Source organism: Ictidomys tridecemlineatus, chromosome 3 (genome assembly GCF_052094955.1).
Source record: "Ictidomys tridecemlineatus isolate mIctTri1 chromosome 3, mIctTri1.hap1, whole genome shotgun sequence".
Lineage (NCBI taxonomy): Eukaryota > Metazoa > Chordata > Mammalia > Rodentia > Sciuridae > Ictidomys > Ictidomys tridecemlineatus.
This window is the reverse complement of record NC_135479.1, coordinates 100,866,411-100,883,702: the sequence shown is the minus strand read 5'-3', so window position 1 is coordinate 100,883,702 and position 17,292 is coordinate 100,866,411. Positions and strand designations below refer to the sequence as shown.

The 17,292-nt window shown below is 41.6% G+C and overlaps 1 protein-coding gene across 1 annotated transcript; it reads left to right on the top strand.

Moving 5' to 3' along the window:
• Positions 1 to 5,120: 5,120 nt before the first annotated feature.
• On the top strand, positions 5,121 to 14,444 carry LOC144375689 (arylacetamide deacetylase-like 2). Its single transcript, XM_078041137.1, has 3 exons — positions 5,121 to 5,161; positions 10,674 to 10,845; positions 13,833 to 14,444. Exons 1-3 carry the CDS (start codon positions 5,121 to 5,123, stop codon positions 14,433 to 14,435), a joined length of 816 nt encoding a protein of 271 aa, XP_077897263.1. The 3' UTR covers positions 14,436 to 14,444.
• The last annotated feature ends 2,848 nt before the right edge of the window (positions 14,445 to 17,292 follow it).

Here is a 17,292-nt window from a genome sequence, read left to right as displayed (position 1 = left end):
ATTTTGCCTAACACACATCTACACCTTTGGGCAACCCCTCTGTCTTCGATGATCTCCTAACTATGCATTCTTAAATAATGCAGACCCTGGCACAACCCCACCTCCGCCAGGCTCCCGGCTCACAGCACTGTCTAAAGCTGCCTCTCTGCAGCCTGGTCTTTCCCTCCCTTGTCTTCTCAGCAGAAATGGTTGTCAGAACTTGATGTTCCCTGCACCTCATCGCCAGTTCTGTTTTCTGGCTTTCTCAGTTTCCTTTGCTAATTTTTTCTCAAATGTTCCAAGAACTGGCACACATCAGGTTTCAATCCACAACCTCGTCTTCTTCTAGCTGTAAGTTATTCTTCAGATTTTTTTTTTAAGATGGCTTACTTATTATCTGCATCCTGATGGCTTCCAGATTTATATGCCACATCTATTTCTCTTCCTTGGGCCCTAAAAATGTGCACAATTGGCAATTTCATATAACTAATAAACAACAAAATATAACATAGCTGTTCTTCAACTCCTCCAAAGCTCAGTAAACAGAATCTTTCCCTCCAGTTACATGCTTCAAAAGCCTTGTATTAATCTTTTATTCCCCTTTCTTTCATAGATCACATCGAATCCATTAGCAATTTTAATTGGCTTCACTTTCCTTTTTCTTTTTCATTTATCATGTTTATTTGGACAGCATATATATATATGTACAATAATAGGCTTCACTTTCAAAATTATCCCCAACAAATAATTTCATTCTTTTTTTCCTTTATTTTCTTTTGTTGGCATTGCTGGGGTGGAGAGCAGGGTCTCACATATGCTAGGCAAGGGCTCTACCACTGAGCTCCATTCCAAACCCTTTGGTGAGTGAGTTTAAACATGTTATTTATTAATCAAATATGATTTCATGTAGTCAGGCACTGTAAATACAATGCTAACAGCAACAAATTTATTTTTATTTAGAAAATTAAGCAGGACATTTACTATAGACTTTTAATGTATCTTTTTTTTTCCTGCAGAGATGATAGTTCAACAACAAAAAAGTTGATTTAAATGTTGTCATCCTTGACATAAAACATTTGGCTGAAGTCCCCATTTGTTTAAATAAATAAACAAAAATGTGGAATGCTTAAAGTCAGTAACATTTACTAGTGTGGACCATATGTCACTTGGCATTCTCAGTTGATATTCCAAAGAATTTATTCTAAAACTTGAAGAACAAATAAAAAAAGATGAAACAAAATAAACATAAGGGGCTGGGGCTGTGCCTTAGTGGTAGAGCGCTTGCCTAGCACGTGTGAGGCTCTGGGTTCGATCCTTAGCACCACATAAAAATAAATAAATAAAATAAAGATATTGTGTTCAACTATAACTAAAAAAAATAATATTTAAAAAAAATTAAAAAAAACATTCAATCAGTTCCATAGGATTTCCATTTAATTCACTAATATCTATTAAGCTCCATTGTGAGCCCTGCTCTGAGGGATTCTCTGGAACTACAACATGGCAGCATCACCTGACCTTCTCCACACAGCAGGATGTGCGTTGGGCCCTACAAAGATACAGGAACCTGCTAAGAGAAGGCTGAGTTTGAAGGCTAAGGACACAGTACAGAAGCATAGACAAGGTCAGGAAAGACGCTTCCTCTAGACAACCAAGATCCTGTGATTCTGGGTGGAAATGCATGTACAGTCCTATCCACATCTTTAAAAATACTGCTGCAAAATAAACCAGAAAGCGGTCATTATAAAATAGTTAATGGATTTCTATATGAATCTAACCAAGAGTCAACATCAAATCACTCACAGCTTTAACCATCAGGGTCATAAAAACGTGCAGGAATTATATGCCTATTATTCAAGTTAAATCCACATGATCCTAGTGATGCACTTGACATTCTTCCCCACTCACACAGTCACATCCGCAAACACACAGGTGAAGACGTGGGGCACACAACCATCAGGAACAAATATTTACAGAGAATAAATGCAGTTCTGTCCTAGATACTGAGGACGAGGTCACCATTGATTAATCAATCTGAAATAGAACCCAAGTTGGGTAGTGGAAAACAGTCAATGGAAAGAACAGAACTCACACTGTGAAAAGAAAGGGAGACTGCAGTGCCCCCACCATGGACAAATGCCTTCAACACCCCGGAAGGATTTCTAAGCCACGCCCCTTCTCAATATTCTATGAGCAGCACCCATAAGTTTTCCTAAGAAAAGCTTCTATACAGTGACCCTTGTCCCTTCAAGGCCCTTTAAGGTTTCCAAGCCCAAGGGTTCAACCCAGCCAGGCGTTGAGGCAGCAGGGGTGGCAAGGGCCTGCCTCGAGGCAGACAGGCAGGAAGTCCCAGGTTCACAGGCTGGGGCCTGGCCTGTTCATGATCACACAGCTGCCCCCCTGGTACTGGCCACGGTGGGAATGGTCAGGAATCTGGCCTTGGAGGACTAGCATCAGGAGTAGAGTGATCACAGCAAGCCCAGGTCCTTCTGACTCTCCTGGTTATGCAGCCCTGATTTCCTGTCAGCCTGGGCAGTTCTGCAGGCCCAGGGGCAAGTCCAGGGGGAGAGGGCCCCAGGTCTGCCTTCTACTATTCAGGCCACATTGGTCTGTCACTGAACTGCTCTGAGCCTCTGTTTCCTCACCTATAAAATATGGATGTTATATTTAATTTGTATTCTGTGTCTAGAAATTGAAATAAAATTATATATATATATTATAAAGTTCTAGCAAGTCATAAAATCAATAACTCATCCTTTCCAGGAGCTGATTGGAAGGCAGGCTGGGGGCGCATGCCTGCCATCCTAGAGATCCCAGAGGTTGAGGCAGGGGGATCACAAGTTGTAAGCAAACTGGAAAATTGCGTGAGACCCTGACTCAAATTAAAAAATAAAAAGGGCTGGACATGCAGCAGAGTGGTAGGACACCCCCTTCTGTGTCAATCCTTAGTGAAGAAAAAACCAAAAATACCACAAGGAAACAAGTGAAAGGAATCAATCACTTCTTCTGTCCCTTCGGATGCCATGGATGCAGGTGGGGACAGGCAGAGGAAAGGTGGAGGAAGGGTGTGGAGAGCAGAAGGGAGCTTCTGGGTTGGGGCCCTTGACTGAGTGACTGTGTATAAGAGGAAGCTTCCCTCACTGCTCCACCCATTTCTCTTTCTGATGAAAACCACCCTACCATGACCAAGTGACCCTGTGCTGCCCACTCCCCCTACTTAAGGAGACCCCTCGTAGACCTGGTGAAAAGGGTGACCTTGAACAATAAGAACAGTCATTCAAAAATGGGAAGTTAGGGGACTGGGGATGTGGCTCAAGCAGTAATAGGCTCACCTGGCGTGCACAGGGCGCTGGGTTTGATCCTCAGCACCACATAAAAATAAAGATGTTGTGTCCACCAAAAACTGAAAAATAAATATTAAAAAATTCTCTCTCTCTCTCTCTCTCTCTCTCAAAAAAAAAAAGGGGGAAATTAGGCTAAGGGTGTGAAGCGTAAGGCATACGCATCCTGTGTAAGAGGAACAGAGGAGGCCGTGAGGATTGGGCAAGCCGGGAGGCCACTAAGGAAAAGCTCACAGTGGGTCAATGGAGATGGTGGGTCAATGATGTCATCAGAGAACTGAAGGGAAGCCGCCAGTATCAAGATGTGCTAAAAAAGAAAAGAAGGAAAGAAGGGAGAGAGAGAGAGAGAAACTCAATCAAAACGAAGCCAGGTGGCCAAAAAAGAAGAATCCTTAGGCACATATATTCCTAGGACAAGAACTATTATGAGGACTGCCTCAAACTGCAAAATTTCAGATAAACTGCTTGCAGAAGAACACTTGCCTGGCAACAGCTGTCTCTACTGAGGAGCTGACCTCCATAACCATAAAAAGTGATTTTTTTTTTCCAAAAGAGCTTACATGGGCTTTCTCCCTCTCTGACCCCTCCCACCCCTTCTTTTAAAAGCTTTTCCTTCACTGGCTGCAGTGGCACAAGCCTGTAATCTCAGAGGCTCCGGAGGAGGCTGAAGCAGGAGGATCACGAGTTCAAAGCCAGCCTCAGCAAAAGCGAGGTGCTAAGCAACTCAGTGAGACCCTGTCTCTAAATAAAATACAAAATAGGGCTGGAGATGTGGCTCAGTGTTCAAGTGCCCCTGGGTTCAATCCTCAGTACCAAAACAAAAAAGAGTTTTCCTTTCTTTCCCATGCCCCAACCTCTTGGGATATACTTATGGCCCACCACAAAACACCTCAGGGTCTCACTCAGTATTCCAGGTTTGCTTACAACTTACAGATGGCAGAGGCTTGCTTTTTCCAAATACACTCTTTGTTTTAAAAAGTTCTTCTCTCTGGAGCTCAATTAACTTTGATATATACATATACACAGACAGACAGACAGGTAGTTATAGAAAGAGAAATTTAGACAGAGACACTAGCTCCCATTCATGAATTGCTCAAGTTTTAAATTCTAGTTCCTTGATGATGACTCACGTACTTGCCTTCCTTTTTTTTTTTTTTTTAATCAGTGACTGCATTCTCACCATCAGCCTCTTTTGCAATTACATATGGACTCACTAGAACATTATGGGGGAGATCATCTACCTAGTTGGTGTTTTCTGTTTTATAAAATCTCCAAACAACTCTACTATATAGGGCCAGTAAAAATCACAGATGCTCTATTTCAGCAAGTTTAGGGTAATGATATGAAGAAGAAATACATATTACAATCATGAACTGTGATCTCAAACATGTACATTCCTCATCTCAGAGTTGAACTGACATGACAGATCATGCTTATTTCATGAGTTAAGAAATGATGCCCCTTCATTTAATTCACCGCAGAGAAAGCCAAGAAATTGCATCAGTAAGCAGACACCTTCTGCTTTTGCTCTGCAAGTACTAGTAATGGAATGCCATATCAAGTGCAGCAGAGACAGCACATCAAAGGATGGGAAATACAGTGCACTTGGAAACCAAGAGCCACATAAGGATTTCACCCTTTTCTGAGTTCAGTATTTAGTATTTCAAATGTCAAATAGTGTTCAGGGAAATGTAAGTGAGATGAAGGCTTCCATTACAGGTCTCACCATGTCCTTAGGGCACTTCCTCTGTAGTTCCTGAGTGGTAACAGCATTTCAAGAAAATATGCTGCGGTTCCAACATGGCGTCCGGCGAGCAGGCAGCACTTTCAATACCTCCGCAGTAACAGGATCAGAGAGACTCATAAATACACCTGCATGAGACCTGCTGAGGAACTTCTAGCAGAATTCTGCTGGAAGGAGACCTGCTGAGAACTAGTAAGACTGTTTGAGGGGTCAGTTTGTCTCAGGCAAGTGAATCTCGGCAACGCGAATCAGGGACACAATCCCGCCGGCCACCGTGGAACTGCAGCGAACAACACCCCCCCACCCCTGCCGGTTCGGAGCTGCAAACAATGACCCCCTCCTGCACCCCCCCACCCCCGCTCCTGTGAACAACTACCGCCCGCCCAGCACTTCGAACAGCCCTGCCCACACAGGGGAATCAGGAGTGGCGTGGGACCCACCACGCGGAACTCCCGGCTATGGCTCCCACCAGTGATAACAACTCATGTCTCTTGCACCAGTTTCCTGGGGGTGGGGGGAGGTGGGGGGCGTGACTACCAGAGGGCAAGCAAATTCGCTGGGGGTCCTCAGCCCCAAGCCCTACAAACTTAGGGTCCGACGGAATGGCAGATAGGGAGAGTGTTCCCAGGTGTCCATGAAAACAGGGCTCACAGGAGCAGCAGACCTGGCGTGTAGCCAGTATTGTGGTGAGCCTTACTGGTGAGCAGACCCGCCCAGTGTGGGAGGAAAAGCTGCTGCACAGTGACAGGATCCTGCCTACTGAGAGGAGAAGCTTAGCCCGGTGGGCACAGCTCCACCTAATGGAAGAATAGTGAATCGGACTCTAAGACTGCATTTATTAAATTTTTCTTTTTTCTTTTTTTGTTGTTCTTTTAAAAAAAGGTTTTTTAAACTCATTTTATTTTATTTTATTTTATTTTTTAATTTTAATCCTCATCTCTATTATTACAATTTTTATTTTTTTTAATTATTTTTAATTTTCTATTTTTTCTCTTTTTTTCTTATCTTCCTCTGTCTTTCCATTTCTTTTCAATTCTCTTATTCCCCCTTCCTTGAATTCTACCTGCTTATTCTCATTCTCTGGTGATTTCTTCCCTTCCCTGCTAATACCTTTCCTCCCAAGTATCAAATAAATTTATAGGAGTAGACAGGAACTCAACAGTCAAACAGAACAAGAAGCAAAATGAGCAGTATGAAAAAGCAAGGAAGAAAAGGAGTACAAACAATGCAGGACAGCATAAATATTCAGGACGACATAGAGTCATCAGAAAAATGGTCATATAAAGAACTCAGGGAACACCTTAGACAGATGGAATGGAACCTTAAAGAGGACACGAGACAGCAAATTCTTTTTTTTTTTTTTTTTGTCTTTTTATTTTATTTTTTATTTATTTATTTATTTATTTTTATTGTTGGTCGTTCAAAACATTACACAGTTCTTAATACATCATCTTTCACAGTTTGATTCAAGTGGGTTATGAACTCCCAACTTTACCCCGTATACAGATTGCTGTTTCACATCAGTTACCCTTCCATTGATTGACATATTGCCTTTCTAGTGTCTGATGTATTCTGCTGTCTGTCCTATTCTCTACTATCCCCCCTCCCCTCCCCTCCCCTCCCCTCCCCTTTTCTCATCCCTGTTTAATGTAAATCTTCTTCTCAAGCTCTTCGTCCTTACCCTGTCCTTGTTTACTCCCCTTATATCAAAGGGGTCATTTGGTATTTGTTTTTTAACGATTGACTAGCTTCACTTAGCATAATCTGCTCTAATGCCATCCATTTCCCTCCAAATTCTATGATTTTGTCGTTCCTTAATGCAGAGTAATACTCCATTGTGTATAAATGCCACATTTTACGAGACAGCAAATTCAAGCAGCAAAAGAACACATTGAGAATGAATTACATAAACAGATAAAATAAGAAGTTAAGCATCTTTTTCAGGTGATAGAGATTATATAAAAGAATCAAACAATAATCTTAGAAATGAAGGAAATTATAAACCAAATTAAAATCTCAAATGTGAGTATCACTAATAGAGTGGAGCAAGTTACCTACCTGGCTGGGTGAGAGGCGCTTTAGCTGTGTTAAAGCCTTCCCCCACCCTTTCCCTGGTCCGAGGGCTTGTCTGTGCAGAGGTGTGCCTGGCCACTGTCCTGAAGACCCAATTGTCACCCTTGACCTTGGGATGCTGCCCCCCTTAACCTTCTTTGGATGGGATTTTCCCTGGAATTTTTTGTTCCCCAATAAAAGTTCACTCCCTGGCATGCTCTCCCTCTCTGGCTAGCTCTTCTGTAAACCTTGCCACCGCATTAGGTGGCTGGTAGCGGGAGCTAGGAGAAGCCGTCTAGGAGCTGGTGTTAAAGGTAACGAGAGTCTGTCTCTTTAATTTAAAACTCCCTAGCAATTTCTTATGAACAGAACCTTCTTTCGTGAAGCCAGTGCTGGTCCTGTGGCAGAACTGGAATATAGGCCTGTGCCACCATGCCTGGCTCTTTCCTTTCTATTTTATGAATAATTTCAGGAAGATTCACATTAGTTCTTTATAAAGGTCTGGTAAAACTGAACTTAGAATCCATCTGGTCCTGGGCTTTCCTTTTCCTTAAAAGACTTCCTCATAAGTCTTTTAATTGCTGCTTCGATATCATTGTTTGATGTTGGAAACTAGGAGGTTTCCTATATCCTCAGGGTTTAATGTAGGTAGGTCATATGTGTTTAGAAATTTGTCAATATCTTCTAGATTTTTCAATTTATTAGAATATACAATTTCAAAATAGTTCCCAATGTTTTTCTAGATTTCAGAAATGTCTGTTATGACTCCTTTTTCATCTCTGATTTTGTTGATTTGCATTTTCTCTCTTTTGGTTAGTTTGACTAAGGTTTTTATCAATCTCATTTATCTTTTCAAAGGACCAACTCTGTTACATTGATTCTTTGTATTTTTTATTCTCAATTTTATTAATTTAGGCTGTGATCTCAATTATTTCCTGTCTTCTACTGATTTTGGAATCAGTTTGTTTTTGCTTTTCTAGGGTATTGAGGCATAATATTAAATTGTTTATTTAAGATAATTCTGTGGATTTTTAAAAATGCAGACAATGATACAAACTTTCCTCTTAGGGTTGCCTTCCTACTACCCCAGATATTTTGATATATTGTATCTCTGTTCTGTTTCTTTCTAAGAGTTTTTGAAATTTTCTCCTAATTTCTTGTATGCCCCATTTCTCATTCAAAAGCATATTATTAAATCTCCATGTATTAAAATATTTTCTTTTTTTATATTGTTATTGATTTCCAATTTTATTCCATTATGATCTGATATGATGCAAGGAATTATCTCTGTTAATGGATGCCCCATGAGTTAGATATCCACCGCCTCCTGGCAGTTTCCTGATGACACCGGGCAGAACGCAGCAGGCATGATAGACCTGGGCGTCCTCGGTGAATGGCACCCCTTGACGAGTGTGTCACAGAGAACCTGAAAGAAGCCTCCTGACCAAAGGCCACCTGAGCCAAGGGCTGTGTCCAGTTTCCTCCTTCAAGGTGAACAGTCTGGCGTCCTCTGGGACTTGCTCAGGATGACTGAGGAGTTGAGAATGAGGAGGGTTTTGATTCCAGACAGTGTCCTTCCACATGGCAGCAGACATGGGACCGTCCTCCACCCCCTGCTCCTGGCCTGTGTTTCCTCGCTTCCCGAGCTGGGGAGGTGCCCATTGCTCTTGTTCACAGGTTGCCCACTTGAATTTCTTCCTTTTCAGAGCTGTCGGCTTATGACTCCACAAACAGATGGATGGATAACAAACTCGGTGCTGTTGTCGTCGGAGCAGAGTAAGAGCGATTGTTCTCCCCAGCACAGGCCTCGCCTCACAGCACAGTGTCCTGTCCAGGGCCAGCCCCTCAGGCCTCAGGAGTGCCTGGTCTGGGCTTGGGGTTTACATGGATTTTTATGAACAATATAATATCCAGGCCTCCTTGCGGGGGCCAAGTTCCACTTCACTGTGCCCTTGAGGGACCTCTGCGGGGCACCCCAGGGGAGCATCTTTGCTAGCACAGCTGTGAAAACCCCTGGGAATGTAAAACTCAGGTTCTGGGATGACCCAGTTTAATCCCCAGGTCAGAGACTTGGGAGGGGAACTTAGTTTCCCGTTTCCCATTTGGGAGTTTTTTGAGCTGATAAAAAAAAACACCTGAAGTTTAAAGATGTTCCGTATTGGAGGAGCCTTAGGTGGAGAATGCTGGGACCCTGAGAGTCTCAAGCATGCACCAAATGAGGGTGCTTAGCACCCCACAACTTTCCCTGCAGTTCCAGATATGTTCCAGAAAGGCCAGCAAATGCCGGTCACTTTCTGACCCATGCTGTCCTCTGAAATCCTGATCTGAGGAGGAGGAAGTTTTTTAACCCTGCTGCCCATACCATAGTGCAACATAGAGGTGCCTGCCTGATGGGAAGGACACAGTGGGGTTTCCTGGCTCCCTGGGGGTCTGAGGGGGTCGGTTGGAAGGTTCTAGTAGAATCAGTGCTGAAGCACTCATCACTACTGCCCCGTAGCAACCAGAAGATCCCTGTGTGTTCAGAGCTATTTCTAATTTACAACAGCAAGAAGAACATTCTCCCTTTCCTTCTATAATTTTAAACTAAAAGACCACTTTATCATTTCAAATAAACACTTCAAATGGTGATAGATGTTGATTCTGGTTTAAGAATTCTATCAGTGACTGATGATATTTGCTGTTCTTTACCCTGAAGAACGCTGAGTGTAGCAGCTACATTTTTGATATGTTACTTTTTAAGATTACACTATAATTAGGGTATTTTGGACACAGATAATAATATAACAAAATTGCCAGGGCCATCTGGCCAATACTACGTGTTCGGCATGGCATGCAAATAATTCACCAATTCTTATAAATATTAAGATTACTACTATAGTTAGAAATAGAAAATAAATTCCAATGAGCTATGCTCCTGTCATAGAAGACAGTGTGTGGCAGATATCTACGTGTTAAAATGTGCTGTAATAATTGATCTTACAAATGAACTCAAGATGACCAAGCACCATCCCTTGCTATACTTCTTTTATATTTGATTTTGAATCAAGTTTTCGCACAGTGTTCATGATATGAAATGGGTCCTGCTAATTTGACCTAAACAAATTTCTAATGCCCAACGCTGACAGATCATTTATTTTCAGGGTTTCTGTGTTTGTTTGTTTTTTTTTTCTAAATCTCTACATGCTCCTCTCAGTGGTTCTAAAAATTTTTGAGTTGTCAACTACACTGAGAAAGTGACGGAAGCCAGAGCGTGTCTCCATGAAACCCACACACGAAAGATTCACTGCTAAGAGCTCACATGTGACAGTGTGGGGTGGAGACCAGGACAACATCTCCACCCCTCCCAGTGAGACCAGGAGTTCAGAGCCCCCATCCCAAAATCTGTTCTTATGTTAAGCAGGAGTTAGAAGCAAGCCCAGGTCTGGGTGGTGAGATTGACGGTCCACAACTGGGCCCAGATTGACTGGCCCTGTGGGTCCCCTGGAGATGCCTGGACACACTGCCGAGAACAGAGTCTAACCACGGGGTGTCCTGTTACCTTGGTTCCCCCTCTGCAGCTACAGACTAGCTCCTCAGTACCGGTTCCCAGTTTCCCTGGAAGACGCCATTTTTGTGGCCAAGTTCTTTCTTCAAGATGACATTCTTGCAAAATACGGAGTGGATCCCACCCGAATCTGTATTTCAGGAGACAGTTCTGGGGGTGTGTTGGCAACAAAAGTGACTGAGCTGGTAAGTCTTCCATGTCATGCATGTTCCTAGCACACGAGCCATGAGCACCACCCAAGAGAACCTGTCATTTCAGCTGCAATCTCTGTGAAATGTTAAAATACACACCCCAAACTACTTTCTGTCCTTTTTGCATGATTGTATCTTCAGATAGATAAAACTTTAAAGACATCAAGAGGATGAAATATAATGCTGCATAAGGCTCTCTTTTTATCACTAATTTTAGGGGGGAACACCCAATAATGTCTAGGACCTACCATGTGATGTGATAGGGAGTTTGTTTTTCTCCCTACGTAAATTGTAAAGTTTGCCAGGAATTTGGGATGATGGTAATTGGCGTGTTAAGCCCTGTAGGGTGTCATGACATAACGTTAGGCCATGTGTCATGCTCATTCAAAAGCATGACTACTGAGACAGAAGAGGAACTGGCCCTCAGGTTAAGCCCTGTCTGTGTGCAGCTGAATAATATCCAACCCTAGGTAATATATCTGAAAAGTAAACTCAATTCAGCAAAGCACACAATCTCAACCTCAAAATCTTTTTTAATGGAACAAAGTTAGTATAGCAGAAACCTTTTAGTATACAGTCTTTAAATTAAAATGAAATACAATAAAGTCACCACGAGCCACCATGATCTCTTGGCCTCTTGTTAGGGTGGCCAGAGGAAAAAGCAACTAATTCTGCTCCTCTGCCCCATCTCAGAGCCCCTCTGCCTCGTTAGCTTCAAGTAGTTGAGGTGCATGAGATTTGGGCCATGGACTAAAACTGTCCTTGCCTGCATCTGGAAAACCTCAGCAGCAGAAGAGCTTCCAACACTGGAAGAAGGCAGATGATTCCTGGGAGAACCTGGCCCCAGTGAGCCATGTGGAGGGCAGGTCGAGGGGTGAGACACTTGGGAAGTTATCCCCAGGTCCTGAAGCTGTGTGCGGGAACTCTGCATGCAACACTTTGGTTGATTTTAACTTTTTGAAGATTATTTCTAGAGCACCATGAGTGTATGTCACCTTTCTCTAGGAAGGTCATTTCATGTGTTTACAAACCTTCCCCTCCTATTTCAAAGCCACTATAAAACTCTCAGTAACATAAATCCTTAATACCAGCCCTCAAAGGTGCTTGCTGCACAACCTTGAAGCCAGCCCCACCAGGGACAATGAGTCTTTATTGAAGTGTTCAGAAACCGGCCGTGTGATGGGTATCTAAGTCATATGGCCATCAAGCAACACGGCCAAAGGCTGATCAGAGCCGGTTCAGCAGGGAGCAACTCTGAGCTGCACAGGGTCTGCACTATGACTGGAGTTGGGGCCTGATTTCTAGACAAGAAGGACCTGTCCTGATACAGCATCAGCCCTTTCTATCCAGAGTGACTAAAAGGTCCCATAGAGACAAGGACAATTGCAGTTTGGCACTAAGGGCAGGGGGGATTCGGATGTGCGCTATCTAGACTCCTTTGACTATGTATGTAATAACACTGCTGCCTAGCAGATCCTTCCTTTGCACTCAGATCCTTATTGGTTGCCCAACAGGTGACACTGCATGACCACTGTGTTTCCAGGGCTCTCCATGCCTCCAGGGCTCCATGCCCTTTAGTACCCCTGCTGCTTTGATCCCCAGCCTTCTGGTTGGTTCCTCCTCTTGGATAGGGAGATTAAGCCAGCTTCTTCAATAGCCAAGGGTTATTGCAGGAGCCTGCTTGTCATATGCCTGATACTGCTTTCCAAATACTTTTTTCTGATCACAAAGATGATAATGCTATTATCTTATTTGAAGAATAGAAGGATGAATAATCAAATTAATTCATTCGTCCTTTCATTTTTCTCATTGCTATATATACATTGTATATATAAAATATGTCTTCTACATATTATATATATACAATCCCACAAAAACATGTAATTTATAGGCTATATGACACCAATAAATATAGAAAAGCCAGGTACAGTGGCACATGCCTGTAATCCCAGTAGCTTGGGAGACTGAGGCAGGAGGATAACAAGTTCAAAGTCAGCCTTAGCAACTTATTGAGGCCCGAAGCAACTTAGCGAGACCCTGTCTCCAAAAAATAAATAAATAAATAATTAGGATTGGGGACGTGGATCAGTTGCTAAGGGGTCCTGGATTCAATCCCTATCAACTTCCCCCCATAAAAATAAATAAATATATAAATTTTAAAATATGGAATATAAATAAATATATAATATAAAATAAACATATTCATGTTTCCATATAGATAATGGTAAAAATGGAAGGATGAATAGATAGGAAGATAGATAAAGACCACAGATAGAAAGGTAGACAGATATGAGGATGGCTCAGAGAGTGTCAGGAATAAAGGAATTAAATATCTAGTGGAAGGAATAAAGAGGGTATCCATCCACCCAGCTGCGGAAGCTGGTGGGCAGCTGGGGCATTTGCTCCTGAGAGGTTGATCGTAGGTCCTCTCCCATCGGGCTAGGAAGAAAGAGGAAGCCACCTCTCAGCTGAGACCTCAGGAAAGAGCAGCCATGCACATTGAGTTCCACATCTTTCCCCAAACTTCAAATTGGCATAACTTACTCTCTTTCCATCACACAGCAGGATCTTTGTCCTGAAGGTGGATTGCATACAGGACTATCCTTTCCTCTGATATATTTCCTTTTGAATTAACATGTGAGTCATTAGTATTTTATCATTATACTTATTCTTTCTTTTCATTTAGCATAATTTAGTGAAAAAAGGTTTTTAAACATAGATATCCTGTCATCTTCTCTAAGAATCTCACAATTACATTTATAGTTGGTCGTCATGTGTGCACATGCATGTGATTCTGTGTGTGGTTTCTTTACTGATAAAACGGAAATGGCAACATTTTATGCCTCCAAAATTGGGTGTGAATGTTTTCAGAATAATGTTTCTAACCATAATTTACAATTTGTTTCATGAATTTATTTGCTTCCTGCTCCTGCAGTTTGAAAGTCTTTGATTCATTAATATTATATTATTATTTTTTCCAGCTGCAGAATGATCCAGAATTCAAAAATAAAATTAAGGCACAAGCCTTAATTTACCCTGGCTTACAGATACTTGATATCTTCATGCCGTCTCACCAGGAAAACAAACACGGGCCGATTCTGTCCAGGGACCTGGCAATTAAATTGGGCTGCCTGTATTTGACCAAAGATAAGGCTCTGCCCCAGGCGATGAGGGAAAACCAGCACATGCCTCGAGGGTCCAGGCATCTGTTTAAGTTTGTTAACTGGAGTGTCCTCCTTCCTGAGAAGTATAAAAAGAACCACATGTACAAGGAGCCAGTTCTTGGAAAGCTTGACCCTTCATATCCAGTTCTGATGGACAGCAGGGTGTCACCTCTGATAGCCGATGATTCTCAGCTGCAGAACTTGCCCTTGACCTACATCCTCACTTGTGAGCACGACATCCTGAGAGATGATGGGATCATCTATGTCACCCGGCTGCGCAAGGTCGGAGTTCAGGTCACTCACGACCACATAGAGGACGGATTCCATGGAGCCCTGTCACTCATAATGTCACCGTTTCATTTACGTTTAGGCTATCGGATACAGAACAAGTATATTAGTTGGTTAGAAGAAAATCTGTAAGTCTGAACAGTGCACGGAGCTGGTGAGTCAGTGTTATGATCGAGGGCTGTGGTGTGAAATATTGTGAGTTTTACAGACGGAAGGTTGAGTTTGGGATAAACCTACATTGAAACTGGAAGAAAGGCTCTCATGTATCTTTCAGCCTAATCTTAGATCTTGATAAAGTGAAGACATTCACCTTATTATTCCCAGGAAATATCACTGACCCTGATAAGCTCTGAGAAAGGACCAGGAGCAGATGTCCAAACCCTGAGTCTGGGTGGGTGAGCCAGGCTGGCCACTCCTGGGCACCAGTGAGGGTGCTAGTGGTGTGTGGAGGGAGCTTTAGGCAGAAGAATCCCAGTGGCCCTAGTGTAGACAGGGACGTCCACTTGACTGCAGAATTACCCCCCACCGCCCCGAAATTCGGTATTGTCCATGTGTTAACTGGACAACAACCTGTTAGTTTTTTTCCCATTCATTTCATACAGTCTGCCTAATGCTAGGCTTTTTTGCTCATAGCAGGAAAAGGTTAAAACCTGGGCTGTGGATCATCCCTACAGCCTAAATGGTTGAGCCTTAATCAAATTTTTTAGCAACTCAGACCCTGAAGTTCACTTCATGGTTTGCTATGTGCAGTTAATGAGTCCAGAAACTTCCTTCGCCAACTGTGCGTGGCAGTTGGAATTGTTTATTCTGTTCTTCTGAATTTCTGGAATAAATCCTTCAACCTCCCAGAGGCTTTGGAACTAGCAGGACATTTATGCTGAAGATCTTCAGACCCCTTTGCCTTCCAGTGATGCTGGGCCTTCCACGCCAGCCTAAGCCAACTGCATGACACCATGCACGGCCACAAGGGGGCATGACGAGCAAGGTCTGCTTTCTGGCCATCCCTGGGATGCTGTGGTTTGCAAGGTAGTGTTTCCCCTGTTCTGTGCTTTTTCTTAAGGATGAATAAATTCGGTGTTGTGTAAGTGTAACCATATCTTGTGAGTTTTATTGATAACTCAATTCCAAAACACGTTATTGTTTAAAAATTTTACGTTGGTGTTTTTTATTTGTAAATAACACTAGGATTTATTATTGCCATATTAGGAAAGGCACATAAGTTGATAAGCCTTATTCCTCAGTATCATCATCATCATTATTATTAATATAATATTTTCAGCATCTCAATTATTTGCTTTTTGGTCATCCCAAAGATAAGCTTTAGCAGATTTCACCATGTAAGGCTCGTCTCTGGAATTCAAATACTAAGCAAGTGCATTACATCCAGAAAGTATTGACCAGTAGGATTTTTTGTTATGCTTTGTCACATGTTATGTGAGCAGCTATGCAGCAACTCTGTTTGTTTCATTTCTAAAACAGAAGTGACATTGATTAGCTCACTTTGAACCAGAACTAGAAAATATCCATTTGCCTGAATTAACTACCAGTCATGTAAATCATGTGAGCCAGTAGTGTGTGCTATCTGCTCACTTGAGTTCATAGCTCAATTTCTGCTCTGTAAGCATCATCCACCAGGAAGTATGTAGGCAAACTGCAGCCTCCCTGCATATGCTGGCCTCTCAGTTCATTCACAAAACTCTGTTGAAGGTTCTCTGTAATGGTTCAGTTTTCAAAAAACCCCAAGCTTGGAGAATGGGCAAGATCACTGAGGCACTTTCTAGTTCATAAAGCAAACATTTTGAAGTAGATTCTTTAAACATTAAACATTCACAGAAAGTCAAAAGGAAAACAAGAATGTTGGAATTAAATATGAATTTTATTAGTTCAGTCACCACTCAGATGATTGATCTTTCTGTTAGTGTGTATAATTGAACATCAGTTATGTAACATTTCTATAGAGTTGTCAAATAGTCAAACAAACATTTAAATGTTGATAGTTACAGAGAAGTTTATAAAGGTGTAAGATTAAAAAAAATCTCCACGATTTCAAAAATAGAGGGAGTAGTCAATACTTGAGATTTAAAGGGGTCAAAAAGAACCTTACATTGGAAAAAAACAAAAGCAAAAAGCCTAGTAGTGTACTGAGCACTAAAATGGTTGAAAACTTGATCGATGGCCTGTGCAAAAATGCACAGAAGCAGATAAGTTCATAGCCAATATTATCTCATTTAAAATCAGTTTATGCAAGTGTTCATGGAAGAATTTTGAGAAAGTTAGAAAGACAATACAATTTATTGTATGAATTCAGCATAAGTTACCAAGCTATAATAATGATTATAACAAAGTTCTATTATAAATACAGATGAAAAATTCTACATAAAATTTTATCAAGAGAAATCAACCATAAGCTAAAAGAATGTCACTCTGTGACCAAGCAGGTTTTATTCCAGAAATGCCAGGGTGTCTTAATCAGGAAATACATCCAGACACTTAAAAACTAACAGAGAAAAGTTATATATATATATATATATATATATACACACACACACCACACACACATCTACCATATGTATATATGGTAGATATTTAATAAAATCCATATTATTCCTAATTAAAATAATACTTTAAGGAAAATAGATGGTGAAAACTTAAATAGGAAAAGTTAATTGAAAATCTCCAACAGTAGGTATTTCAAAAATAATGAAACACTGAGAATTGCTAACTAAACTCAGGATGCCTAACACTATTAACTAACTAAAAGGATGCCCAGCAACATTACTATTTAGCCTGGACATGAGAGTTGTCATAAAAGTAGAAATACAAGGAAAACAATATTGTGTGCGTACACTTGGAGATAACAATAAAACATTTCTTATTTGCTGGTGGTATTGTTATTTACCAGCTGCAGAGCTTAGCATACGTGAGCTAACAACAGACTATGGCAATGGAGTTTATTTGAAAATTCAGTATTAAAAGATAGTATTTCTCT